General features: G+C 42.1%; 3 protein-coding genes across 4 annotated transcripts; all 3 read left to right on the forward strand.

Annotated features, from left to right (window-relative positions):
• The first annotated feature begins 850 nt into the window (after positions 1–850).
• On the forward strand, positions 851–6,054 carry slu7 (SLU7 homolog, splicing factor). Its single transcript, XM_068714605.1, has 15 exons — positions 851–1,000; positions 1,271–1,431; positions 2,026–2,179; positions 2,262–2,342; positions 2,431–2,595; positions 2,775–2,840; positions 2,957–3,088; positions 3,296–3,393; positions 3,475–3,542; positions 4,204–4,343; positions 4,547–4,708; positions 4,802–4,903; positions 5,001–5,078; positions 5,206–5,328; positions 5,440–6,054. The coding sequence occupies exons 2-15, from the start codon at positions 1,271–1,273 to the stop codon at positions 5,617–5,619; spliced, it is 1,710 nt and encodes a 569-aa protein (XP_068570706.1). The 5' UTR covers positions 851–1,000; the 3' UTR covers positions 5,620–6,054.
• Positions 6,055–6,743: 689 nt separating this feature from the next.
• c1qtnf2 (C1q and TNF related 2) lies at positions 6,744–10,001 on the forward strand. Its single transcript, XM_068714607.1, has 3 exons — positions 6,744–6,913; positions 7,261–7,518; positions 8,362–10,001. Exons 1-3 carry the CDS (start codon positions 6,886–6,888, stop codon positions 9,000–9,002), a joined length of 927 nt encoding a protein of 308 aa, XP_068570708.1. The 5' UTR covers positions 6,744–6,885; the 3' UTR covers positions 9,003–10,001.
• Positions 10,002–10,800: 799 nt separating this feature from the next.
• Positions 10,801–27,633, forward strand: ccnjl (cyclin J-like). Of its 2 annotated transcripts, none has more exons than XM_068714608.1 (6): positions 10,801–11,049; positions 11,688–11,798; positions 15,055–15,265; positions 23,244–23,543; positions 23,672–23,831; positions 24,239–27,633. In XM_068714608.1, the coding sequence occupies exons 2-6, from the start codon at positions 11,721–11,723 to the stop codon at positions 24,759–24,761; spliced, it is 1,272 nt and encodes a 423-aa protein (XP_068570709.1). In that variant the 5' UTR covers positions 10,801–11,049; positions 11,688–11,720; the 3' UTR covers positions 24,762–27,633. The 2 variants fall into 2 exon arrangements, with proteins under 2 accessions (XP_068570709.1, XP_068570710.1); XM_068714609.1 differs by having other exon boundaries at positions 11,691–11,798.
• The last annotated feature ends 341 nt before the right edge of the window (positions 27,634–27,974 follow it).

Raw genomic sequence — 27,974 nt, forward strand, 5'->3', positions numbered from 1 at the left:
CTCGGTATCCGGTATTTTGTTTACTTACAGTCACATCTGGCGAAACAAATCTTGTCTCAAAGATCAAGTCAATATATCACAACACTGTATTTATGTTTGCTACTGCAATCTCACAGTTTACATGTTTGATAGATAAGCAAGCACAATCAGCAGTCGGCCAAGTTAAAGAACTGCAAGTTTTTACTTCTAAATTGTGTCTTCTAAATTGTGACAAGGGCATACATTGTAATTTTAAGTCTGGCTAGCTATTGATAACTGTGACTTGAAGTTAGGCGTCAAACTACAACATACTTTCTCCCGTTCGCACGCACACCATGGTTTATCATCATAAACCTTGCATCATACAGAATTCAAAGAAAGATTTACCAAGTCTGGGGAGACTGTTAATGAAGGGAATAAAGATAAGCCAATATTGATAAGCAGCAGTTTTTTATGTTGACTGTATTTTCTTTGTATCAGTCATGATCAGAGTAAGCTCTACAGGGGCCCCAGGCAAATTGAGCTGCTGTTACAGCGTTAGTGAAGCACATTCCCAACGTAATTTACAGACCTGTACACACAGGAAGTCCGGGATCGTTGCGCACTTTGCACTGTCCAGCAGGGCAAAACGTGTGCTTGTGCCCCTAATGTACTGGTGTAAATGAACATAATTTAACTTTCAGAAGTGTGGTGAACAAATACAATACCATCTGCTTTGTACCACACAGAAAGAAAAATGTATTGATTAGATTACACAAGCATGTAAACAACAGTATCCGGGCAAGCAGCCGTGTCCACTTGACGTCGCTCTCTCCAGCAGTGGCTGTTGTAGCTTGCTGATTTAAACACCACAGAAGAAGACAAGGACGTGACGTAGCTGCAGTTGCTGTAAAATGGCGTCGATCGTGTGTTAGCCCAAAACATAACGAACGAGTTCAAACACAGAGCAGGTTACGGAGGAAACTACCGTTTATTTACGGAGTAATATCGACCACTGTGTCATTTGTTGGATCCTAACAAGGTAACACAGTTACTCGCGTTAGTTAAATCAATTCATAAGAGACTAAATACTCCACGTTTAAGTCACTCAGCTGGTAAACAGCTAACTTTAGGCTAGCTGACGTTACAGTGACGTTAGCTTCTGTATTAACTTGTATGAAGGTGATTGTGGATGAAATGCACTCATTGCTGGGTGAGCGTTAGCTAGAGGATGAAGCGTTGTTGGGGGGGGTAAATTCAGGACAGACATGTTTATATTAAACACTTAAAGCAGCAACGCTCCTGCTTGCAGATGGAAGCCATGACGGAGGAGCAGCCCAACGTGAACTCGGAGGGGATCGTGGGCCTGGATGAGCCCAAGAAGATGACCAGGGAGGACTGGAGGAAGAAGAAGGAGCTCGAGGAGCAGAGGAAGCTGGGAAACGCTCCGGCTGAGGTGGACGAAGAGGGGAAGTAAGTTCATGTCTGCACCGAGAGGCTGCAACGTGTTCATATCTGGATATTTGAAAGGACTACCTAGCATTGGCAAAGCAAATTAATACAATTTCACAAAAGTGCGATTGATTTAGTCTTGCACTTCCATACAGTTTTGGAACTAAAACACAAACTTTAAAAAAGCAATGGTCAACATCAGTGTCGCAGATTCCGAGATATTGTGACTTGCCTTCCTAATATGTGGGAAACTCTTAAAACACTGGATAGAGCCTGCTTTTCATTTGATAGCATATTGCTTTAGATCTTAAATGGTAAACGTCACATTTATGTAATTTGATTTATATTAATTACAGTTTCCGACTTATATCGATAGTGTTCACTTCTGAATAACACACACAACATGGAAGTGCTTTAAAACAAAGCAAACATACAATCCAAAGTCTATTATTCTAGGAAATTGTATATGCACAACGTTCTTGGCAAAGGTTATTTTCTCAGACAAAGCCACAGAAGACATGAAACAGCCATGCCCCCCTTTTTTGACATAATTTCAATGAAGCCTCTGTCGTTATATTAATGTGACCCACTTGTCCTGCTTCCTTTGTCTTCCAGGGACATAAACCCTCACATCCCACAGTATATTTCTTCGGTGCCGTGGTACATCGACCCGTCCAAAAGGCCCACACTAAAGCATCAGAGACCACAGGATGAAACTGAGGCGTATTACTCAACTGTTGGAGAGTGGTACAAGAGAGGAGTGCAAGAGGTGAGGGTGAATCAATGAGCTACTTTCATGTAGTCATTACAAATGCACTTTAAAGTTAAAAGCCCTTTCTTTTGCCAAATAGACTGCTGTCAGCACTAAGTTTCGTAAGGGAGCTTGTGAAAACTGTGGAGCCATAACGCACAAGAAGAAGGACTGCTTGGAGGTAAAATGGATAACTCATCTTTCATCTTGCAATATGTTATATCTGGCATAATTAAAGTTAACCCGAGCTTCACCTTTTGTCTCATCAGCGACCCAGAAGAGTTGGGGCGAGGTACACGGGTAACGGCATTGCTCCAGATGAACACAGTCAGGTGCTGCTCGACTTGGACTACGATGGGAAGCGAGATCGCTGGAATGGGTATGACCCTGAGGATCACCATCGCATCGTGGAAGAATACGCCAAAGTAGATCTGGTAAGCAGTGGTGAATTAAGCCTGGTTTAATTCTGGAGTGTTTGGTTTGTTGAGACAAAGGAAAACCAATTTTGGTGGCACGTATAATCTCTGCCAGTATGAAAAAAGTCATCATAGCGGTGTCGTCTACTTTCCCTTCACCACATGAATTAGACTTTGTATTTGTTTCTGCCTCTCAGGCCAAAAGGACGTTGAAAGCACAGAAGCTTCAGGATGAGTTGGCCTCTGGAAAACTGGATCAATCAGTAAGTGTTCGGTCAAGATCGTAATAAATATGAATTTCATTGTTGTCTAATTTAAGGGATCAAATTTAGTCTCTTGTCTGGAAGACTTTTTAATTCTTTGAATCATTTCTCTGCAGGAGCGGGAACACGACAGTGAGGACGAGGATGAAGATAAATATGCAGATGACATCGACATGCCGGGTCAGAACTTTGACTCCAAGAGACGAATCACTGTTAGGAATCTGCGTATCAGAGAAGACACAGCTAAAGTAAGAGACGCATCTGGAAACACCGTTCAGTTGCATAATGCTGAACTACTATTTTACTCTAAGCTGCCTCACTGAGATGTTACTTTGACTGGGTTTGGTTGCCTCTAAGGTTCACTGTGAGAGCTGTGGATTCAAGTGAGAGGTGAGGTACTGTTACTAACTCAGAGACGCCCAATAATCTGAATTTCTCATGTCTGTTTCTCACAGTACCTGAGGAATTTGGATCCAAATTCAGCATATTATGATCCAAAGACTCGAGCTATGAGAGAGAACCCGTACTCCAACACTGGCATGAACCCTGACGAGTAAGTTGTTGTTGTGTTTCCTGATTGCTCATTCTCATCGGCTTACACTGAATTGATTTTGTAAACTCTTTTGTCTGACAGGGTGGGGTATGCTGGAGACAATTTTGCTCGCTATAGCGGGGCCACCATCACCATGGCTCAAACACAGTGTAAGTCACCAATATATTGTCCAGCTCTCTTCAGCCCATCACCACCTCCACTCCAAATCCAAAAAATATACTTTCTGCTGGGATTATAGGTACATACCTCAGTGATGTAGAAGTGCTGTTGGTGGCATCAAATCCCCTGATATTGAATTAAAATGTGTTCTCTTGCAATGTGGCATTTTCACATTAGGTGGAAGTGTGAATGTGCTGTCAAGACGAGGCAATTGGTTGCAGTTGTTGTGTGCTTTAGTCACGTGTGAAGGAAAGTAGTCTCAAGAAGACTTCACTGTTATGTTCAAATGTTGGTAAAAACATTTCCGTTTAATCTGGAGCTGATTGAAGTCACATGGCCTTAACTTGCAGTCGCAGATACAACTAAATAAAACCATTTCACTATCAAAGCACCCATATTGTTTGCATGTTACTGATATATAAAAATCCAGATTGTAAATGTTAAAGGAATTCTTTTCTCAGCCAAAGCATGTCTACTGTTATAAATAACGTGCGATAAATAAGATGAGACACCAAAGGCAGGATTGTTCACAGTTTTGTAATAAATACATTCTTAGCTTTCACACAGCAGATAGACCACACACGCAGTACATTCCCCCTCAAACAGGTACTGTATCTTGTAAATAATCGCCGATGCTTCACCTTGTGACAGTGTTTGCCTGGGAGGCCTATGAGAGAGGCTCTGAGGTGCATCTGCAAGCCGACCCCACCAAGCTGGAGCTGCTCCATCGGTCCTTCAAAGTGAAGAAGGAGGACTTTAAAGAGAAACAGAGGGACGGCATTCTAGAGAAGGTAAACGGCTGAGCAACAGGCTGACTGTCATGTATCTGTGCACTAATTTGGCGGTTGTGAATTGTGTGAATAAACATACCTTCAGGCCTTCAATCACGCTACAGTATCTCTCCCAAACAGATGTGTACGGGCTTAGGTATTCATGCTGGCTGAAGACTTCACAGATGTTTGTGCTTTTGTGTGTGTGTGTGTGTGACGATCAGTATGGAGGTGAAGAGCACTTGGATGCTCCGCCGCGGGAGTTGCTCTTGGCCCAGACGGAGGACTACGTGGAGTACTCTCGTCACGGTGCTGTGCTGAAGGGACTGGAGAAGGCCGTGGCTCGCTCAAAGTATGAGGAGGACGTGCTCATCAATAACCACACCGTAAGGACAGCAGAACACACTGTTGGGGAAAATATCTTGCTATATTTTTGTCATGTTTTAGTTTGTATTCTAAAACAAATCTGTTGTGTTTAGTGTATTTGGGGCTCCTTCTGGACAGATGGCTACTGGGGATACAAGTGTTGTCACTCCATGGTCAAACAGAGTTACTGCACAGGAGAGAGTGGAATCGGAATAGTAAGTAGATGCATTACAAGTGTTCAAAGACCTGGTTTTATACACAGGCTCTGTTTTGTTACTTACATTCTGTTGGTGTTGTCTTCGTCACCTGAAGCACGACTCGGAGTGTGTTCCATTTGAAGAGGGACTGGCGGAGCTACAGGAGGAAGAAGAGCCCAAGACTCTGCTGGAAGTAAGTGACGCCAGAGAGTTGAGATTGTCACAGTTGCCGTTAATGCTCACGTGGGCGTCTTTATTGTCAGTGTAAATGTAGGTTGTCAATGTAGAATATTAATTGTGTCAATGCTTTTAATCCCCAGATGCACCGAGATAAGATGATGAAAGAGAAGAAGAAGAAAAAGAAGAACAAAAAGAACAAGAAGCACGGCTCTGACAGCAGCGACTCAGAGGATGAAGAGAAGAAGAAGGAGAAGCTGAAGAAGGTAGTTATTTGTGTTTTTAGATGATAGAATGTGGTTCTGTGATCAACTGTCCGCATCTCTGGTTTAACTGGTTTCTGTGTGACTGACCTCCAACCGGTTTCTTCCTCCCAGGCACTAGAAGCAGAGGACAAGCGGGTGAAGCACATAGACGCAATAATGCAGGTGGAAGAGAGAAAGAGGCCGTACAACAGCTTAGGGGAAGTAAAGGCACCCACTGAGGAGGAGATGGAGGCCTTCCGCATGAAACGCTGCCGGGCCGACGATCCCATGGCTTCCTTCTTGGGACAGTGACCTGCTGACCCCCCTAAAGTCTCCTCAAGGACTCTTACCAGAGCCGCTGCTCGGTGGGAAAAAAACAAAAACATGACTCAGACTCAGAAAACTCAACTTTCGTCTTGCGAACTTACAGCAGGAGGCTTCTGTTTGGTTACCAGCGTGACAGAAACTGTGTACAGTGTTTTGTTCATTTCAATTTGATCACTTATTGTTTTTAATGTCACAGGTCGGTAGATTATAGGACAATGATGATCTATGCTTTTGTTTGTACTTAAACAGGTTAAAATAGTTTTCTTAGACATGGGAACCTCCCTCAGTCTCAATGCAATTACTTTTAGTGGGCATAATGCATCGTTTTTATAATAAAATATACAGTTTATGTATTTTTTTTTATTCGTCTGGATACTTTGTCTTGTCTTATGCACATTGATAAAGATAATTCTCAAGCTATATGGTGTACTGCTCATCTCTTCAGTGGTCATTATTGATCAATAGGAAAGTATTATATGACAAAGTAACTAAAATGAGATACTATAATCATATTGTTCTAATACATTCTTATAAGTTCTCTCTTGTGAGGATCAATATGTGCATTCGCTGCTTTACACATTGCTTCATAAACGGCACTGGATCTAAAAGTTAGCTCTTGTTTACTAACTTTTAATATTGAATACTTTTTTTTTTTCCCTCTGTCACACAATTTTAAGATGTCACACATTCCAACTCCTATTCATTCTTTAACAAGTCTACATCACAGTAATACATGTTCAGGTTGCTAATAGTGTCTCATTGAAACACATAACCTGTTATACAATTTCAGTTCACATGGTTCCAGTTAAAGGTGAATGCAGCAGATCTCTAAACACAAGGCACTGCTTCACCCAGCAGCTGGAATGTTTCATTGGTTCTGCAGCACAGCAACAAACACATCTGGTAATATTCAACAGGCATGTTATACAAAAACCTAAATGTCTTCGCTTTGCATTTATCACGTCTGTTGTACAACACACTGTTTTCCCACAGTTTGTGAACAACCGATGCGTCACCACTTCAGCTGTGCGCTACGGCTGCACTGACTCGAATGTAACGTGACATCATGGTAAAAGTATTTGTTGGCAGTGTAGGCCTACTTGCTAAACAGGGCGGATGTTATGGACCGTGATTCACTGGGCTGCACATTTCTCTGCAGCTCTTCTCTCGGAGAATGCTATCTCACTCGATTATTTAAAGATCATGTTTGTGCACTCTGGTGCAGAAAAAGGACTTGGATAGAGCTGCTTAATGCCCATGGGTCATAACTTCTCAACGGGTGAGTTCTTTCTGTGTTTTTCAAATGTCCGATACAATCCCTTTGCAAAAACATGCAGTAAGCAGCATTCTTTTGATTTGTTTTAACTTGTGTATAATTGTATGTATCATATTTCTTATTGAGCTCTGAGTCGTGGCATTAAACTGACTGCACCAATAAGACAGTAACAGTTTCTTCGTCTGATACTAGCTGTAGATAGCATGCATGTACTCTGCCACCTCCTTTATTTCAGTTTTTTGGGGGCAGATTTAATGTATTTGCCCTCTGATTGCGACTAACTCACAAAACAAAAACTAATTTATTGTTGTAAACATTTACTTTCCCTTTGTCTACTCGTGGCTCCACAGGGACCATCATGCTCCAGATGTTAGCGATGTTGTGTTTTCTATCAGTTGTCCTCTCCCAAACCACATATTCCTCGTCCAAGAGAGGACGCAACATCACCGTCCACTCCTCCCAGCTGGTCTGCAGTCTACCAGGCCCAACTGGACCTGCCGGAAACCCTGGAGCCCCAGGATCACCGGGGCCCCTGGGCCCCATGGGGTCCCCAGGGAAGGATGGCCCGGACGGGAAGGATGGAGAGAGGGGAGAAAAGGGAAATCAAGGTAGTTATCGATTGACTCTCTTCTATTGTAATGCCAACCCCAATGTTCAAAAGCTCAAACAACATACTTCATTGTCTTATCAACGTGATACTTTTTGTCTTTTCATAGTTTTATTGAGAATTGCTTTGAACTGATGACATGTTTTACAAGTCTGCTACATTACTTCTGTTTGGGCTTTTAGAGACACCAGCTCTAACACATGATTGAATACAATTCATTTTCATTATACTCTACGACTAAGAGTCTAAGTTTTTTAACATCTGGATTTCTGTTATTGGAGTTTTAGAACCGTTTGTTAACAGGACGTCAAGTGTTCGACCTCTTTGGTGACCCCAAATATAAACAATGTCACAATGAAATACAGCCAATATTCCCACTAATAGATATGTCAAGATTTTTGGTTCTCAATAACAAATGTGAACTCTGTAAAAATGAAGAAGAAACAACTTATCATCTATTTTATGAATGTCAACACACATTAGGATTCTGGAAAATAATTGAGGACTCTTTTGTCATTATTATTATTATATAAAGCTTTATAACTATATGTCCTGATACAATGATGTGAATGTATAGTATGGAGTAGTATTTTTTTGGTAACTGTATCTCAATTTGACGCTTCATGGTTTCTTATCATTTCACATAAATAAATTAAATTATGATTATTACAATAGAGACAGTTTTAATGTCTATGCAGGTTCCTTTTGGGCACATAATAAACAGTGAGATACACAATCAGATTATGGGAGCTCTTTCTATAGGCTCTTCACAGCTTTGTCTTGAATATGTGTGCTTATTGTGCTAAACTGTAAAATTACAAGCAGTCTGTCCTCATTTTGCCAGGTGATCCAGGGAGGACAGGGAACCCAGGTAAGCCAGGTGTGAAAGGGCGTGAAGGTGTCATTGGTAAGGCTGGACCTCGAGGACTGAAGGGCCTACGAGGGACACCGGGGGCGGCTGGAAAACGAGGGCATAAAGGTGAATTGGGTGACGTTGGCCAGCAAGGCGCTTCAGGGGGATGTAACTGTGGAAGCGCAGCCCGATCGGCCTTCTCTGTGGCGGTCACAAGGAGCTACCCTAAAGAGCGCCTGCCCATCCGCTTCAGCCGGATCCTGCTGAACGAGGGGGATCACTACAACGCCAGCAGTGGGAAGTTTGTCTGTGCCGTCCCCGGGGTCTACTATTTCACATATGATATCACTCTGGCTAACAAACACCTGGCCATCGGGCTGGTCCACAACGGGCAGTACAAGATCAAGACCTTTGACGCTAACACAGGGAACCATGACGTGGCGTCTGGTTCTACTGTTCTCCACCTGCAGCAGTCGGACCAGGTCTGGCTGCAGATCTTCTACTCCGAGCAGAACGGACTCTTCTTTGACCCTTTCTGGACAGACAGCACCTTCACTGGCTTTCTTATATATGCGGACCAGGACTATCTCAACGAGGCTGAGAGAAAAGCAAATGCTCGGGATGATGGTTAATCCTGAGATCATTTCATTTTATTTAAACATTGGTGTAAAAACCAAAATCTGACACCAGGGGGCACACAAAGAAAGAGAAGTCAACCACAGTTGGGGGACCCCTTTAATTGTTTAACATTCAAAAGCCCTGTGTTTTATCTGCATTATCGTTCATTTGCTGACCAAATATTTTTTGGATACATGATTATAACAATAATTATCATCATTCCTCTGTTTTTTATTTATCTTACATGAGCTCCAAGGTTACCACGTTATTAGTATTAGAGGGAAACGCACATACATCATTCTGCACAGTTAAAGTCAAACATCCAACAATAAGCAAAACACATATTTGAGTGGAGTAGGACTTTAAGATAACCAATCCCATCAGACGGATCAAATATTTCTAAATTCATTGGATATTATTGATGGATATAGAAGCATTGCATGACATGGATAACAAGTAATTAAAAGAATAAATTGAATCATATGATATTATAATTTATAATGTACAACTCTTCATTGTTGTTATCTTGATGTTATTATTAAACTATTGCAGCCTGTCCTCAGGATTAAGCAGTCACAGATAACATGTATTTGGGATTACTTAATCAGATTACAAAAAATAGTAGCTCATCAACCCAGATTACATTTTTTTTAAAGTGCAATCACATTATAGTTACATCGTCAAGGACTTCTTGATTACATTTTTGATTACGTTTTTCTAAGGGTAACTTGATTTGACCAATTCAAAATATGTTTTTCTACTGTAAATCAAAGTAGGATGATTAATGTCTAATGAGTTTTGTATTCCTTTTAACACATATTGAGAATGTAAAATGATAATTTTGAGTAAGTGCTTCTCTTGTGATAAGAGCAAAGTCCTCCATGTTGCATTTGATTGAGGAACGGCAGCAACAAAAACATACACAACAGAAACATCCCACATGTAGAACACAAACAATGCACCTGTAGTTTGTGCCAAAAAAAAGAAAAAATACAATATTTGTGGAACTCAAATTTTTGTGGCTGTATCCATTTATTTTACTATAAACTGCAAAAGTAATCCTAATTACAAAAAATGTCATGTAATGTGCATTAATTTCAAAGTAATCTGACCCAACCCTGCCTGTCCAAAAAATTTAAAAAGAGCATTGGTCTACTTTTTCATGGTAAACTGTGGTATTATAATTAATTAATCAACCAATCATTTTACTATTTCTACAGGGGCTTACTTCTAATGAAAAGTGTGTTAGATAGATAGATAGATAGATAGATAGATAGATAGATAGATAGATAGATAGATTAATCCCACCGGGGGACATTTTTTCGTTACAGCAGCAATTATGGTACAGGTAAATAAAATAAAATAACAGAAATATAATAATATCAAAATATTAAATGCACTATATACAATAAGAATAACAGTAAAAATATTAGATATAAAAAAGCACAATATATACAATGAAAAAGAATAATATTAAATTAACTAACTAAACCGTATAGTGCAAAGATTCAACCAAACAACAGAGTAATGGTGTTATAAATTAACTAAATACTAAGTGATTAAATCAATGATAATCAAAATAAAATCATATAATAATGGAATGAAGAAAATAAATAATGTTCACATGTATTAAAAAAACGGTTTTGTGAACAATTGAGAGCTTGTAGTTCTGACACTGCCCTCTAGACTAAAGGACTACAACTCCCAGGCTGGAGGAGGGCCCTCTTCACGTCGGACGCATGAGCCTCGCACCGCAACAGCAGCAGCTGGTGCAGCCGAGGCGAACGTTACTTTGTTACAGCGAAGCTACCGGGGAGGAAAAACGGTGTAGCGGAAACCTCTCGCAAAAGTGCTCACAGTTTTGGGGGAAAAACGGCGCAACGGAACGCCTGTTGCCGGGATTCGTCGGAGGCAGCTATTTAATGAACTTGTCAGCGGGTCTGAACGTTGTCGTTTGGCCGAGAAAAAGAGGTCTTTCTCAAAGTTGAGCCGAAGAGGAGTTCTCTGGTCCAGGATGTCGGACTGAGACAAAGGGGTCTGGGGGGCATTCCCGTCGGAGCGGTGAGTGGCACGTGTAAGAACCACCGAGGGGGAAAGTTTACTGTTACTGCCGTGTTGGAGGAATCGTCCGTGTCTGTGAGGATGTGTGTAGTTTTATCGCAGTGTGTTGTTTTTGTTTTCGAGTGTTTGTTCGCTCGATGGGCATTAACTTAGCCTCACTGTGTTTGGCCGCTGTCTCGTGGTGCCGACGCGTTTTGAATGATAACCAAAGTGTGAGATTTGTTACTTATTTGTTTGTCGGAAGCGAACAAACGTGCGTAAAGACGGCATTTAGTGAAATGCTGCCGTGAGTCAGTGGACCTACAGCGTGGTCGAGCGGGCATTTAACTGAGCCATTTAAATACCCGAGCAGAGAAAATGGCCTATGCAGGAAAAGAGAGCTCTGTTAGCAAGGTGATCCACAACTTTATCAAAACCACCGGGTCGCTCAACGCGTTTTAATCGCCTGGTTTTCGTTGCCAGTGCGAAAGCAAACATGTGCTTTAAATATATAAATAATATAATCCATTTAATGTAATGTAGCGTGACTTAACCCTCTTGTAGGATAGTTTTCTCAGTAAATATTAACTAGTTTTGAGTTATTCTCGCCACTCTAAAGTGTTTGAACTGTGTTTTAATTGTGGTCCCGCGTGTCTCAGCAGGTACAACTTGATTCTTGAAGTGTCCTCTGGATGGGAAAGATGGAGAGGGAGCTGCAATGGTGGAAAGGACAGCTAGCGGCCGACATCCATCAGTCGCTCCGCATCAAGGTGAGCTATTAATGAACACAGCTCTGTTTTCATGTGTTGTTTTCTTCAGTGTGAGCTTTTGATTGTGACTTTTTAACTATTCACATTACATCATCTACACTGAAGAACATAACGTTTCTGTCCTTTCTATTCGTCAATCAAAAGAAAATTAATCAGCAACATTTTTATTGAACAGATGAATTGTTTAAATACATATTTGACCAAAAAGATAAACAAATAAAATATCTTTGTTTTTGACTGTTGGCCAGACTGAACAAGACATTTTGAAAACGTCACCATGCAACTTGTGATGGACATTTATTTTACTACATTTTAAGGACCAAACAATTAATCAAGAGTCACTATATTTGTCAATAATGAAAATTATTATTAGTTGCAGCGTTTTTGCAGCCAATTAATTGAGAAAATAGAGACATTCTATTTCTTCACTATTTTCTGACTTTTAAGGTATAAAATGATTAATTGGGAAAATTAACTTGCAACTTTATATATAATAATGATAATTATTTGCCGCCTGAACCAACAGACCTGTGTTGGTATTAGCATGTTCTACACCTCACAATGTATTGAAAGTTTGGAATATATAATTACACGGTCCTGTTGTATATTTAAACATGATCTAAATTAGATTACATGGAGGATTTAAGGCTCATTAAGTGAAAATCGCTTAATTAACCTCGAAGCGTGATCATATTTCTTCCCATGTGTCACTTTAATGGAGACATCTGTCACTCGACTGGCATCTTTGGGCTGAGACTCTGCTGCCAGCTTCACGTTTAGGGAGATGAATGCAGATCAGGTTTTAGATATCAGGTGCCTGAACGCACCACAGATTGTGTTCATGTGCATCAATGAGAACCGCAGTGTGTCAGACCGGGCCCTGTATACAGTATATGATTCAGTCCTTTACTCACAGTTTACTCATGCTGGACAGTCTGACTCAGAGTGAGACATCAATCAGAATGAGAATCTGCACGCAGAGCTGGAAACTAAACAACACACCCACTCTTGTCTCACACACTATAATGAGGGAGAGATAGTCGCTCTAATGTTAGGTCTGATTGCCCTCTATCAGCATTTGGTTAGAATCCCAAGCAACCGGCTCACCACAGTGTATACATGCAATTCCCTCATTTTCAATACTGCGAAGTTGCGTATGAGGAGTTGAGAAACGCTTGAGACTCTTAAAAGATTAAAGACGATTGCTCTATTTTGGAGCCTGTAACCAACAACATGCTGTACATCAGACCATTTAAGGACAAAGATCTTTTCTAGCTTCTCAATATCTTTTGATTGTGTAACTCATGATTGGGCTGCTAACCGTTCTATTCATTATCAATTAATCTGCTCGATGATTCACTGGATTCATTGTTGGAGCTCTACTCACGGTACATGCAAGATACTTTTCATGGTTTTTAATTATTTTTTTCTCCCAACTATGAGCTTCCATTTATTTCTCATCATAACAGCAGATTGTCCTGCTACTGAACATTGAAGTATTTGTGATGTAAAACATTAGCGTGTTCCTGCTCCTTAAATGAGAAGGTTTGCTGCATTTATTTCATCTACATGACTGTAAGTTGTTGCGTCTGCGTGTTGCTCTATTGGTTGGCCTGCAACTTTTCATTACCGATTATTTTCTGGATAAATCATAAAACATTCAACTGATTAATTGCAAATTAATATAATTGTCAGTAGCCTCCCTCCATCAAAATTGACCAGATTGCTTTACATTTTAATAAAAATACTCAAACGGCTTTATAGGTTTCACAAGCTTTTGATGGCTGGCTGTTTTCACATGTGGGTAAGCTGAACGCAGTCACATTTGCAGTGGAAAGGAATGGTGGAGTGAGTATCAGAGCCGTGTGTTAAAAGGCCCTCACACAGTGTTCAGGTTTCCTGCATGGCGCCTGCTCCCCCACAGCCTCATCCAGCCTTAATGACGTTTGCTGCAGTGGTAATGCCCTGATGTGGGAGATAGCTGTGGTGTGTAGCATGTGGCAAATTATCAGACATGCAAATCAGGCCGAGGCAGCTGTGGAATCCTTAATTATGGTGCGGGTCCCCCACAAAGGCACCTTCTCCACCCCACACAGACCCCCACCGGAGCCCCTCCAGACTCCAGCAGGCCTCCACCCCCCATTCTCCTGCTGCCCTTGTACCTCCAGACAGACAGATGGACCAGAGGCTGAAGCGGTGGGAGGAGAGGAGAGTTTGGGGAGGATTGGGCGGTATGGTTGGTTGTGGTACCGGGGGGGGGGGGGTGAGAGGCTATATATGGTTTTGGGAGGGGATACTCTTTATTTTTAGACTCCATTGAAGTGTCAGTCGTCGTTGTCTTAGTTCAGCTCAGAATAAATAGTTGGCATTTTGCGAGAGCCCTGACAGTGTTGCTCCCTCACAGTAAACGGTATTATTTTAAGGATTGACTGACTGTAGCATGCGTTTCTTTTGAAATGTGAAGCTGTTTGAGCCACCCTCAAGTCAGGAATGTTTCTAAACAACATGAAGGGGATGTTTTCTGTTTATCTCCTCTCATGTAAGGAATTTAAGAAGATTAATCTACCGATCCTGAATCTCTTATTAAATCCAAATCAAAAGCCCTTGTTTTTATTCAGATTCACAGAGAGCAAAAAAAAAAAGAAGGAAAAAAACAATTTCCGATAAGCAGCTTAAAGACATAGAAAGTATGCGCTGTGAATTTGTACATCCAGTACTAAATGTTTATTGTTTGTTCTCTGAGGTAGATTTAGAAACGGGAGCCTTTTGCTCTCCTGTTTTCTGTTGCTGATTGTAAAGATCCCTGAGGCTGATTGAATGCTAATGCCCCCAAGTATCTATCCTCCACTTTGAAACACATGCAGCTAATTGAACATGAATAGGAGATGTGCTAGGGGTGAAACCTAATCCTATCTACTACTCAACCTCTACTGGAAGTACCGTGCCTCCCACAACCACACACGCACACATATGACCACCCTCCATTACTCTGAGACCCCTGCAATGACCCAAATTAGCTCCTCTTCTCTGCAGCGATGGTGAATTAAATGAAATTGAAACGAGGCTGAATCATAATCAAGAATTTCTGATGGTAAATGGAGTTTATTCTTTGAGTATTTCAGCAGCTCTCCTGACAGCAGTTAAACTCAGTCAGCAGGGGACATGCATGGCTCACTATCATGCATATTATTATTTTTTACAACCCCCGTGTTTCTCCACTGTCCCCCTTCATTCCTTCTCTCTTCTCCCCCTCCAGGAGCTGAAGCTACCGGTCTACCGAGCCCACTCTCCACAGATTGGCATGCGGCGGTACTTTGCTGACTTGTTGGCCATCCTGAGCAATCGATACCAGCTGTGTCCCACAGCGCGTCACCTGGCTGTCTACCTGCTGGACTTGTTCATGGACCACTACGACGTGGCCGTCAAGCAGCTCTATGTCATCGCCCTCTCGTGTCTGCTCCTAGCCAGTAAGTCCATTTTCATCCCTTATATCCATCCGCATAGTTTTTAGTTTTAGACAAACCATTCTACTTTGACTTATTCTGTAAATGCTGAAGAGCTACACTGTGAAGCTTAGGCTGTGACAGTTTATGCACACATGGCACAAGAAGAAGCACTTCCTCCATCAAGGCTAATTTGAGTTATGCTCTAGAGACCATGGGGGTATTTTTTTTTTCTTCCAACTCCACTTTTCAGACAGATCTGATAGCCCGTGTTGACAATTTGCTGCAATGTCGGTTTGGAAAAAACAACAAGGTTTCTATTGTGGAAGAATGAGTGCGTCATTGTTTTAGGAGGAACTGTCTGCAGAACATCTCGTGTGTCTTTGATCCCGGCTACACAAACATGTTTGGAGCTGCTGCTGTTACTTCAGTCCCACCCAGTCACTTTGAGATGAACTAGTATCACACCTGCCACGGTCAGAATGTCCTCTAGTTTAAGGTGGGACCTCTTCCCCGTCATTGACAACATGTGACTGGTTGCAGAGGATTTCGTACTCACAATCCTGTTTTATCTGCAGGATAATTCTCTAATGGCGCTTCTCTCTGCGATCGGCCTCTTTTCATACTTCCAGGATATTGGGTATTATTTGGCAATAAGAAACATTTTTTATTTCTGCCAAAAATGAATTGATTCTCCTCACAACTATTTCCTGTGCTACCAAAGCCGTATGTATTTTATTTAATTTATTCCGCTGTGCCGTGCAGCTCCATTATTGTCATTCACACCGTTTTACTTGTCGACATGTTTCGTCATAAAGATAAACATGTTTAAGCTCTGTAGTTTATGTTGACGCAATGCTTTTGAGAGATCAACTGAGGAAATGGGATTGGTCAACAAAAATAAAAATATCACCTTATCTGTTAAATGGCTTTCTGACTAAAAGACATACTTGCTGATTGCACTTTGCAGATTTAAAGCAATTAAGTTAAAGCTTTGGATTTAAATTCCTAAATATGTCTTCTGCCCTAGACTGATGACTGGTTGATGTTATTCTTTGGAGAAGTGATGATAAATAGTAACCAGCATGTTTCTCTGCTGTAAAATCTAAATGTGTGTTTTGTGTAGAGCAGGTATGTTAGTCATTCCACCCTGCTGATGCATGGGGCAGGTTGTGTGGTAGTTATTAGTGTCTCTGCGTCTGTCTTGTGATTAACAGACTGTGAGGTTTTCTGTACATTAGTGCAGCCCTTGGCATCATGGGTAATTAGACTAATGATGCCGTCAAAGTGGGAGTCTGGAATAGGGCCTGCTCACTTGGGGGGGGGGGGGGGGGGGGTGTGTGTGTGTGTGTGTGTGTGTGTGTGTGTGTGTGGTCGCACACAGGCCATCTTTGCAATCAGAGTAGTCTCTGTAGTGGGATGAATTTGAATACGACTTGAAAGAGGTTTTTATTTAAAAAGCAATCTCATGAGAATCCAGGAATAGCTTTTGAGAGTTTGCTCATTGAGTGATATAAATATTATCAAGCCAACCTGGACAGAGGTGCTTTTTCTATCCTCTAATAGATTAATCTGGTTTTCTATTGAATCTTTTGATTGTGGCTCTCGGTTAGTCAGGCTCTCTTCTCTCGGCTCTCCTGCCTCTGACTCCTCCAGGACTCTGGGGAGTCGCAGCCATGATTGATGAAGGCTTGAAAGGGTGTTTGATTCCAAGTTGTCTTGGGTTTTTATGTGTCCTGAGGTGCTTTGGAATCTGGCCTACTTATTGAACGGCCTCCCCAGGTCCCACCGCCTGCCTTTGACAGGCACATACATCGTCTTTCTTTAAAATTTTCTGGCTTCCGCGCTCTGTTAATTAATCGCTACCTCTTTTGTGCCTCTCAGCAGTCAATGCTTAATCCTGTTAGTCTATTGTGTGTGAGTTGTGGATGCTTGTGTGTGCATGTGTTTGTTCATGGATGAGCTCTTCCTCTTCAGATTGTGGTCAGTATTTTAGTTTTATTGACTGTTGGGAGCTCATTTAGAGACCATACCTCATTCCAGAGAATCCAATTACTGCAGGAAGCCAAAATCCTGTGGAATTTAATGTGAATTTCAGTATTGACTATTTGAATGCACTGCAAATTTCCATTAAAAATCAGCCCCCATCCCCAAACTTAAGTTTCTATTGTGTTACATTCCATGAAGTCCTGCAGTGATCACATCATTCTTCTTGGCAGATCTCGGTCCCTGAAGTCAGAGCTCTGCATATTGCATCTATTTGTTATGTTAAATGAAATCATGGACGTGTCTCTGCTGCCAGCTAGTCTACGTTGTCACAATGTTTTACTCTTTGTTTATATATTTTGTTTAAGTTTGTTGTTTGGCTCATGATTATAATCAGCAGGGTGTTTTTCTGCAACAAGTTATTGTTGAAACTTGATTTAATGTATTTTTCTAAGTGAACCCGATTCAGTGAAGGGTCTCTTAACAACAATAAAAAGAGCATCCTGTGTCGCACAAGAAGCTCAGTCATATTGACTACACAGTGCACTTAAGATGGGCCTCGGAGCCCGAGGGTGGGGAGGAACTGTGTGCTGAGGGGCACCTGCCATATGCTCTCTGAGTCAGGCCCCAAACAAAAGCTCGTCAATGCAAGCAGGACAGCCAGGCAGCCAGACCCTTTCCAGGGAGGGGGAGGGGAGCTGAGGCTGCTGGGTCCAGGTCGTTGTGTTTGCAGGCGTGTGTGTGTGGTGGTAGAGATGTGCTGTAAGCTAGCAGTGCTAAATAAGGAAATGGTCGCTGTGGGAATCTATGATATATATATATATATATATATATATATATATATATATATATAATTTTTTTTATTTTTTTATTTTTTTTTGAGATCATCTAATTCAGATTGACATTCATTTTTAGTCCATTAGAGCAGTTCCCATTGAAAAGGCAGTGCTTTACTACCACATAACCATTTAACCGACCGGGCTCCGGTGGTGTCCTTTTACCTTTGGCTGCTGGCTCTGTTTCCTCTTCGTTTGCTCACCTTGTCAGGGACAAGGCAGAGCGAGGCCTGGGACGGGGCGGCCAGTAAAAGCAGCCCCACATCCCTGGGGGGTTGGGAAACGAGTGGAGCGCTACTTCAAAGGCAGGTCGGCTGCTGATGTTAAACAGGGTAGAGAGGGAGGAAGAGGTGGTGGCCGGCAAAACGGGACATGTTAGAACTGAACCACCCAGCAGGGTGCCCTGAAATGTAGATTAATAGGGAACCCCACTTCCCCCTTTATCCCCCCTCACAGGTTTGACAATAATTCTGATTGAACTATTGTCATGTGGGGGCTATCATAATTAAAGAAATCATGTCAAGATGTTCAGATGGGTTTGGAAAAGTAAATATTTCTTACCATCAGATGCTACCGAAGCACCAGCTCACCTTTGTGTTCATAAGAGTTCCTGTGTGTAATTGTAATCCACAAACTATAATACAAATATTATAATTAAGTCATATTCCATGTCTTGTTATGTAGGCTAATGCCTGAGGCTCTGTTTGCTCACACTCCCCCTGTGTCAGCCCTCATCACCCATACCCCCAAAACACACCACACATACTCACACACGCATAAACACACGGGGCTGGGTTTTAAGATTCTCCGTGGTCACCCAGGCATTAGCATCGGGGGTCAGGGGTCGGCCCTGGTCTACATTGTGAGAGCTGCCGGGGCCAGGGGTGGCAACATGGAGATCCTGTGATGGAGCTGTGACCAATTTCACACTCCCAATGAAAGATGAACCCGCAAATAAAAGGAGTTTAAACGGCAGAGGAAATTCCTCCATGGCTGTCGAGTCGAGCAGAAAAAGAAATAGAGAATATGGAAGAAAATGAAGATTGTTGAAGTGTCCCTCCCCCCACAAACACTTTAAGGACCATTGTGTAGCGTTTAGGGGGATCTATTTTCATTAGTGTATAATCACCTTAAACTAAGAATTGTTTTCGTCTTGATGAGCCCTTTTATATCTACATATGAAACGGGTACTTTTCACTTAATCCGCCATGTTGCAATGGCTCTTGAGGGGGGCTTTTTTGTGTTTTTATGTTACCTGAGAACCACCATAGTTCTCCAACACGCTTCATAGGGGAGGGCGAGCAGTGTTCAGTTGGATGGAGTCAGCAAACACACACAGTTGGATGTCACTGAATCCTACAAGCTGCTCCTTTTTAGCTCTTTATTGGCAACATATCAATATTCAGATGTTAACAGTAGGTAACTTACAAAACATCTGCAGTTGAAAAATACATCCATCAATTTTTTTTCACATTGGATTAATTTGTATCCCGTTTATCAATTTTTCTATTCATTTCTCTTCCGGTTGTGCGTTTTGTAGTCTCAATATATGTCAGTTTTTCGATTTAAGAACATTTCCCCAAGAATTGAGCCGCTGGTCCTGTGTTTCGGGGTGCTAATCAAAACTGTGTGAAAGTATAAAATGTGTTTCTTTTAGCGTAGCTTAACTATTTTGAGGTTCATGGACTAGAATTCCATAATATCTACAAAAAGAAGAACAGAAACCGAGGCCTTTGTCTCTGTGTGAGGATACAGCTCTCAGGTTTCTAACAGCCCTCATCTAACCCCCCCCATCTAACCCCCCCACCCCCCCCCCCCCTCAACTTCTTACCCAAACGGCACACCTGGGAGGAGGCCCTGCAACCTCACCTCTCCCTAACCCCCGACCTCTAACTTCACTCTGTTTACTTGGTCTTTTCTCATCATCACCATCTCCTGCGGGTGCCATGAGAAAAGCTAGGTGCCCTGAAGGTGCAGTGTATGGAAAGGGTAGTTGTGTCAATAAAAAGGCTGTTTTTGCTTTTTCTTCTTCGGTGTCTCTCTGACTTAAAATAGGATCATTTAGTTGCCTGCATTCCAGGTAGGCTGAACTCGGAGAGGAATGCACCGTCGCTCTCAGCCCACTGTAGAAAACGTCTCTCTCTTAAATGCAAGTATTTAATCGCATTATATGGCAGCGTTACAGAAACATATTGGCTCAAGAGATGAAACGATTAGTGATTTAGTTAATCTATAGAAAATTAATCGGCAGCTTTTTTGATAATTAGTTTACTGCTTTATATAATGGTTAGTTGCAGCCCTGTTTAGCATGTTTATCTAGCGTTGGGTTGTGCTGCAGATAAAGTGGAACCAGTCAACTTGTTTTTCTGCTGGCACGCTCGGTTGCTGCACCCCTGCTGTGCCAACTCATTGACATGAATGAGAACACTGTTTTGTCATACAGGCTATGATACACACAGGAGTCAAACCGGTTTGTGGCTCTAATCATACTGTACTTTTGTAGCTCTCTCTGAAGTTGCTTTGTTGTTGTTTTTTTTGTTTCTAAAGCTTTTGGGCATCCCATGTCTCTCATGTGCCGGGTTCACCCACAGTAGTAAACCAGAGGAGTAATCAAAGGGCACAATGAGGAGATTGACTTGCGCTGTGACTCTCTTTAAGATCAAAGAGGCTGGGGCTGTGTGGAGATTGGGGGCATTGATGGCTTTTTATGGCAGCGTCTGTGTGGACATAGCAGTCTAGCAGCAGACAGGGCCCTGATCCAGAGGATGTGAGGGGAAGAGGACGGGGCAAGTGTGGACGGTGCTGTGTAATCAGCCCTGTTTCACAGTGCTTCCTGTTCTGCTGGAGAGATCCCATTATTGCCTCTCTGATAATTACCCCTCTGGCTTCGTTGGGCTGCAGATTCCCCACACCCCCTCCCCTAATACTCTCTCACCCGTTCCCTCTCTCTTCCTCTCTCCTGCCTTGCTTAATGGTGGGTCGCTACATCGGTGGTAAAACTCGCACTTGGTAGGAAGACGCCCCACCTGCTGAGGCTTGGTCACAGAGAGGTAAATGATGTCTTTATGAAAGGCACTACAGACAATCGTTGCTTGGAGTATCCAATGTGTATTTGCTTTCAACTACAGCTAGAAAAAAAGTCAATAAAGCCCCTATTTTTAATGGTTAGTTGCCATGATTTCAGCTTGGAGGCCAAGATTTACCCCCAACAGAAGGGTTGTTGTAATTCCCAACTGGATGCACATTTTCACAAAGCAAATGCATGTTTTTATAATCCGACTCAGTGGATATAATGCCAACTGATTCTGCAACAGCAACTAAGTGGCACTTACTCAGCAGGCAGTAGTGTGTGATTGTTTGTATGAATTGTGATGGCTCTACTTTGCTACTGTGTTGTTGTAATCACATTTATATACCTTGAGTAGTAATTATTTGCTTCTTGAGGCAATTTCCACAAATTACTCTGGGTGGAAACTGTACAAATCATAGTTGAATCAGTCGGGCCAATGTATTAATCAATGCCAGCTTATTGTAGATAAATCAGTATTGGCGTATGAATTGTCTGATAAATAACTAGAAGTAGCCACACAGAAATAACAAAGATATGTTTCAGGTCATTTACTTTTGTCAAATCAGGGTTTATCCCAAAAAATGTGCCACTCAACATACATATCAGTAAAAGAATGGCGCTTTATCAAAGGAAACGGTTTACCTTACGCCCCTCTAATTAACATTTATAAACAGTAAATATACATTAAAGAAATGGTTTATAAAGCCCTACAATGTAGGTTTAAGCAGATATGAGAACATTTTAATGTGTTAATTGATAAGCCAGTATTTGACAGCAATTGTAGCTTATCCTAGACTATTTTATATACATTTTACTATAATTCATTATCTGGTTCTATACTGGCCTCCATGTGTGTGCCTAGAGGAGGAGTTATAGTTAAATAAACACGTATGTTATTTGCTTTACTTACTACTTCACCATTAATTCATTGTTTATATACTGTTGCTAAATGGGGGTACTTAAAGTGTTGCCTGGTCAAAAATGATTGTCACGTGTTTTATCTAAATACAAAATACACATCTGTCTGAGTATCATTATTGTGTTCTCAAATATTGATATCAGCCTAAAAAAATTCCGAGCTACAGTTTTCATTTTCACTATGATTCTACGATGAGTCCCCACGTCGTCCTTCTTAAAGCTGTGAGCAGCTAAGCCACATGCTTTAGAGGAAGGCCTGTATCAGAGTAACCTGACACCCCCTCGCCCTCATTCTTTAAATTTGAGCAGAGGAGGCCTGTTGGATCCTCGGATTAAAGGCAGAGTCACCCCTCTCCATTGGTCACACAGACCCCCGAGGCCTCAGCTCTGTTGCCATGGAAAGGAGGATGTCTTGGGATGGGGAGGGGGCTTGCTGTAGTGCCGCTGTAATGTCTGAGATATGGAGCGAGTGAGAGGCACAGAAATATCAGGGATTGAGCCGACGGTGTTTTTTCATAGAAAGTATTTGTATAATCCACAGAAAGTGTTCCAAACTCTGCAAGCCTATAGTGATGTTTCCCTGTGAGTGTAATAGCTGAGCTTTATAGCCAGATGTTCAGCAATAGTCAGCTTAATTGCTAATGCTTTGCAGGCACTTGTTAGGTTTTGTGGAAGCTGGAGTATAAGGCTCTTTATGGCTGCCCATAAACCTGCTCCATGTGGCTACAGAGGATCATTCTCATTGTAATACTGAAAAGGAGCAAAGAGCTATCATCTTCACCCCACATGATGACTGGTTCTGACTTTGGCTCTGAATAAGACACCATCTTCTGTTGAAATGTTCTTTGCTCCTTTTTTTTCCAGCTAGTTCAAGTATTTAACATATGACACATGAAAGAAATTAAGTTTGACCAACAATCTAAAATCCCAGATTTAAAACATAATGTTTTCACATTTAATGAGCTGGAATGTCTGCTAATGTTTCTTGATAACTAACCAAATTAATTATGTGATTATCTAACTTGCAGAATGATTTCCTTTTGAATTGTTGGATTGTTTTTGCTCTGCAAAAAAAATATTCTTCATGGGTATGTGTAGGCTGCGTTTCAGAGGTGGCATATTTAGTCAAACTGTATTCATTGCACAACACACTGTTGGATGACCTCACTGCATCTCCGTCTTTTGTTTCCAGGTAAATTTGAGGAAAAGGAGGACCGGGTCCCCAAACTGGAGCAGCTGAACTCTCTGGGCTTTATGTGCAGCCTGAACCTGGTTCTCAACAAGAAGGATCTGATCAAAATGGAGCTCCTGCTGCTCGAGACATTTGGCTGGAATCTGTGCATGCCCACACCAGCCCACTTTATTGACTACTACCTCCATGCCTCGGTGCAGGAGGGCGACCTATACAACGGCTGGCCCCTCTCTTCGCTCTCAAAGACCAAGGCTTTCATGGACAAATACACTCACTACTTTCTGGAAGTCTCACTCCAAGGTGGGTTGTGAGGAAGAAAAGTGAACTGGACTTTGCTTTGTTTCAGAGGTGTTGAACATGAATTTATCAGCTTGTGGGAAAAGTTTGATTCAGTATTTAATGAAATCCTTGTCTTTGGGTTCTTCTAGACCACGCCTTCCTGAGTTTCCGACCGTCCCAGGTTGCTGCTGCGTGTGTGGCAGCATCTCGTATTTGCCTTCAGATTTCTCCTAGCTGGACGACCGCTCTGCATCTGCTTACGGGCTACACCTGGGACCACCTCACCCAGTGCATTGAGCTCATGCTGCTGTAAGGGACACACACGCCACACCACATACGCACACAGAGAAAACAGGTCTTGACAGAAAGTGAGGCTGGAACACGAGCCTCTCAAAGTGTAGTGGGCTGCTCAAGGTAGATGACATTGAGGCCCTTATCTCTCTATATTTTTGGTTGCCATGGTTTGGGATTATATGACGCCTGTTGCTTCAACCAGAAGAAGCTTTTGTGTGTGAGTGTGTGAGTGAGTGAGTTGATCTGATCTGACAAAGCCCATCTATCTCATAATCCGAGCTGATGCTGTGTAATTTAACCTCTGTAATTAAGTTTTATGTTTCTTGGTCAGCGTTCATCTGTGTAAATGTAATTGTACTAATTCAATTGTCTGCATATTTGTTGATTCATTTCCCATCTTTTTTTACCTTTCCTCTCCACAGTGCTCATGACAATGACGTTAAGGAGGCCAACAAGACCAAATCCACTCCTCCTCACCGGCCCGCCTCTCTGCAGTCCCAGCCCCAGACCTCTCACCTCTCTCCAATGTCAGCCATCCAGAGACCAGCCTCCTCCTCCTCCTCCACCTCTTCCACACCACAGCTGCTCTTTCAGCCAGACGGCTTCCCGCACCTTTCCCAGCATTCCCCGTCCCTGTCCCAGCTGCAGGCGCTAGCTGACTCCCAGGCTTTGGGGCCTGTGGTGAACATGTCTCAGGACTTCCTTCAGAGCCACAGGATGGGTCTCCTGACTGGGGCTGCATCCATGACTCCCGGGGGTGGGTTCCCCTCCTACCCAAGCTTGACCTCCGGTCTCCAGCCGGGGGCTCGCGCGCTGCCGCTCCAGGGCCCCATTTCTGTGCAGATGGCGCTCGCCGGAGAGCCGCGCCACTGTCTGAGCATGGCCTACAGCGGGGGGTACCTGGGGGCTCATCACACGTTCACAGCGGGCTGCTTCGACAGGTGACGCCAGGAGACGGAGAGGGAACACAAACCCCTGCGGGAGTGCACTGCTATGCTTCCGACTCAATTCCCCACCCCGAATTATCCTTTTACAGACCTCCTCTCTCTCTCCGTCAGTTCCGCAACACCTTCAGCTTGTCCTGCTCCCTCGTCCCTCACACAGAGACGCCTCAAACGCAAGCAGAGGTCCAAAGGCAAGACGGACCCGGTGGAAGTGATCACACTGACGTGACAAACGTTCCACCACCTTGAAATACTGCGGCGTTGCAAAAATGCTATTGCCATGTTCTGAACTGGTTTTATAGATCTGTGTTATTATGAGACTGTCATCACTGTGAATGAGATGAAAGCAGCAGTGTGATCTAACACCCACCTCATTCAGTGCCTGTTCTCAGTCATGTGATAACTGAGCCAATTTTAGAAGTGCACAGAACGCAAAGTATCTGTGAAAAAGATATCTTGCTGCTTGACATGATTTTTTTTTTTTTTTTCTTTTTTTAAACTGTCTAATCCCAAAAATGTAACACATTTTAGAGAGAAAAGAATTGGCTAGTGTTTTTTTTTTATTTTGATTTTTTCTTGAGCCACCATTTGAGAGAGAAAGAAGAAGAAGAAATAAAGGCTTGTTGCTGACTCAGTCAGTGAACGTTGATCTAACTCATGTCGTCTCGGTTGGAGCTGAAGGGCAGCTCTGGGAATTCCTCACCACATAAACCCTCAGAAGGGACGAAGAATTCATTACTTTGAGCTCAGCAGGTAAAGGCCGCAGCTGTTTTTTGTTTTTTCTCTCTGTCCTCGTCATCTCTTCTCTTCCATCTCCAAAGTCGAGCCTTGTAGCAGAGCCGTCTCACACTCGGGGTGACAATGTGTCTCTCTGGCGGCTGCAGGCTTTGTCCTCCTAAAGTTTTAATTTCAGTGTCTCCGGCACCACTCAAAGAATTTACCACAAACTGGACCAGCATGGTGAAGGAGACGTGGATGTTGTTACTGTATTGTACATATAAATTGCTGCTGCCTTCTTATAAACTGTTGGTTCTGTGTCTGTTAATGACTACAATGTTTACATGAACCACTAAGTATCAGGGACTTGAACAAGATTACTTGAATATGATGCCATTGAAACATGCCATAGCTTTTATTTATGATGACTCATTTATTCTTTTCCATTTTACTTTTGTTTGATATAGTGTAGATTTTTATACCAGCTTAGAAACACACCATTGATTAATTATAGTTTTCTTTGTACCCGTCTATAGAAACTGTTTATTCAGGCTCAGGTTTCAAGGCTGAAAACTAGCAGCCTTCCCATTATTCTGTGCTTTTATGCTTTAAAGTGGATGCTATTGAAGCATCTGTGGGGGCTGGAATATTCCACTTCTTCATCACTGGACTATACTCTACTGACGAGTCAGTAACTGAAAGCATGAAACCCTCTGTTCGCATCGTAGTGGAACATCCTCGTGGTCACTGGTTTCACACATCTGTGGGCAGTCGACGGTAATTGCTTCCCAGATTTCTAAAGCTGCAATCCCCAATTTTCCACTTCCTGTTCACGTATAAACACATCCAGATTCCCAGCGTCGGTCATAAGGGTGGCCCACTGGTTACCGTGCTGATACCTTGAATAACCGCGGACCTCAAGTTCTGGGATTTTTGTTGACTGAATTACGGATGAAGCTAATTATTTTCAGTACTGATTAATCTGTCGATTATTTTCCCGTTTAATCATTTTGTCTCAAAAAGACGAAATGGTCTAAAATGCCAGTTCTAGTTCCCAAAGCTCAATGTGATGCATTCAAAACGATTTTGTTTGACCAGCGCTCCAAAAATAGTCGGTTCACTTATGACGAAAAAAAGCATCACATTTTCATATTTAAGAAGCTGGAACCACAATTTTGGGCATTTTTTTTTTTTTTTTTAACCAAATTGATGGCTTTTCTGTCGATCGTCTAATCAAACAGTCTACTAATCCTTGCTGCTCTACTGTGGACCCCAAATTCTGGGATGTTGACCGATTTCTAACTTTTTTGCTCTGGACATTGGGCATCGTACCATGTCATGCCTTCCTAAATGGTTATGAACATTTAAATTCATTGTAGGATGTGCTTTTCTCAGATAACACTACATGAAGCCTTCTGGAACTGCAACATTATTATAATCACGACCCATCAAACCTTCTCCAGCTAAACATCTGTTTGTTTTTCCACCACTGAAAAGGACGTGATCATTAGCTTTCCTTGCAGTGATGTGGACTAAGATACTATGCCTTGTTTTAACTTTTTGTGTACAGTTTTGTTATATTTTTTACATTCCTTTTCAGTGTATTTTAGTTAAAATCTTTTTGTGATTCTCCTGATGAATGCCATTGGTATGAACTAGATTTTTGTTTATAGAGTTCAACTTGCTCTTTTCCTCATAATTCATGAGCAACTTCTCACTGAGGTGTCAAAGGTGCAATATGTTTCTGTTTAAACTGACCACAGCCATCACTGTCTCGTGTACACCACTGGTTCATCTTTTGTAACTTATTTTTTGATAATTGTGTGATTTGACTTGCTGTAGCTTGATCTCTAGAGGGCAGTGGGCTCTGAACACAATTAATATGTTGCATATTGCAGCCACCTCCTTTGATTGATAGATATTACTGAATGCTTTTGTCTTTTAGCTCGAGAAGATGCATTTTTCCCTCCAGTGAAAGGTGCTGATGTTACGCGCACCAAACACTTGTCTGTGATAGTAAAGAAACCACAAACTTCCAATTTATATTTTTGTATTATTTTGTACCAATTTGTAGTCTTGGTTTATGTGACACCGAATGATGGAAGGAATTCGTTAATCATAATGTGCCACGGAATAATAAATACAAGTGAACAGAATCTGAGGGGTGCGTTTCTTCTGAGGACGCGTTTCCAAAGTGTCTGCAGCTTTTAGGGAAATGACGGTTTCCGCTGCATTGCTCCAATTGGTTCAAAGGGAAGACAATGCAGCAGCTCCAGTGATAAGCCCTGCAGGCTTTACATACAATCCTCCAGCTGTGACCGCATGCTGTCAATGCAACACATTATTCGTTTAAATAATGTCTCAATAAACCACACTAAAGCAGTGGTGAACTGTAACTGAGTACATTTACTCAAGCTCAGTTAAAAAAGAACAACTTAAATGTTTCCATTTTCCTCTATTTACATGTTCCCTGCTACATTTCAGAGAGTGTTAAACT

The sequence above is a fragment of the Cebidichthys violaceus genome, unplaced genomic scaffold, assembly GCF_023349555.1.
Source record: "Cebidichthys violaceus isolate CVI_PGR_0920_01 unplaced genomic scaffold, fCebVio1.0.p SCAF_2, whole genome shotgun sequence".
NCBI lineage: Eukaryota > Metazoa > Chordata > Actinopteri > Perciformes > Stichaeidae > Cebidichthys > Cebidichthys violaceus.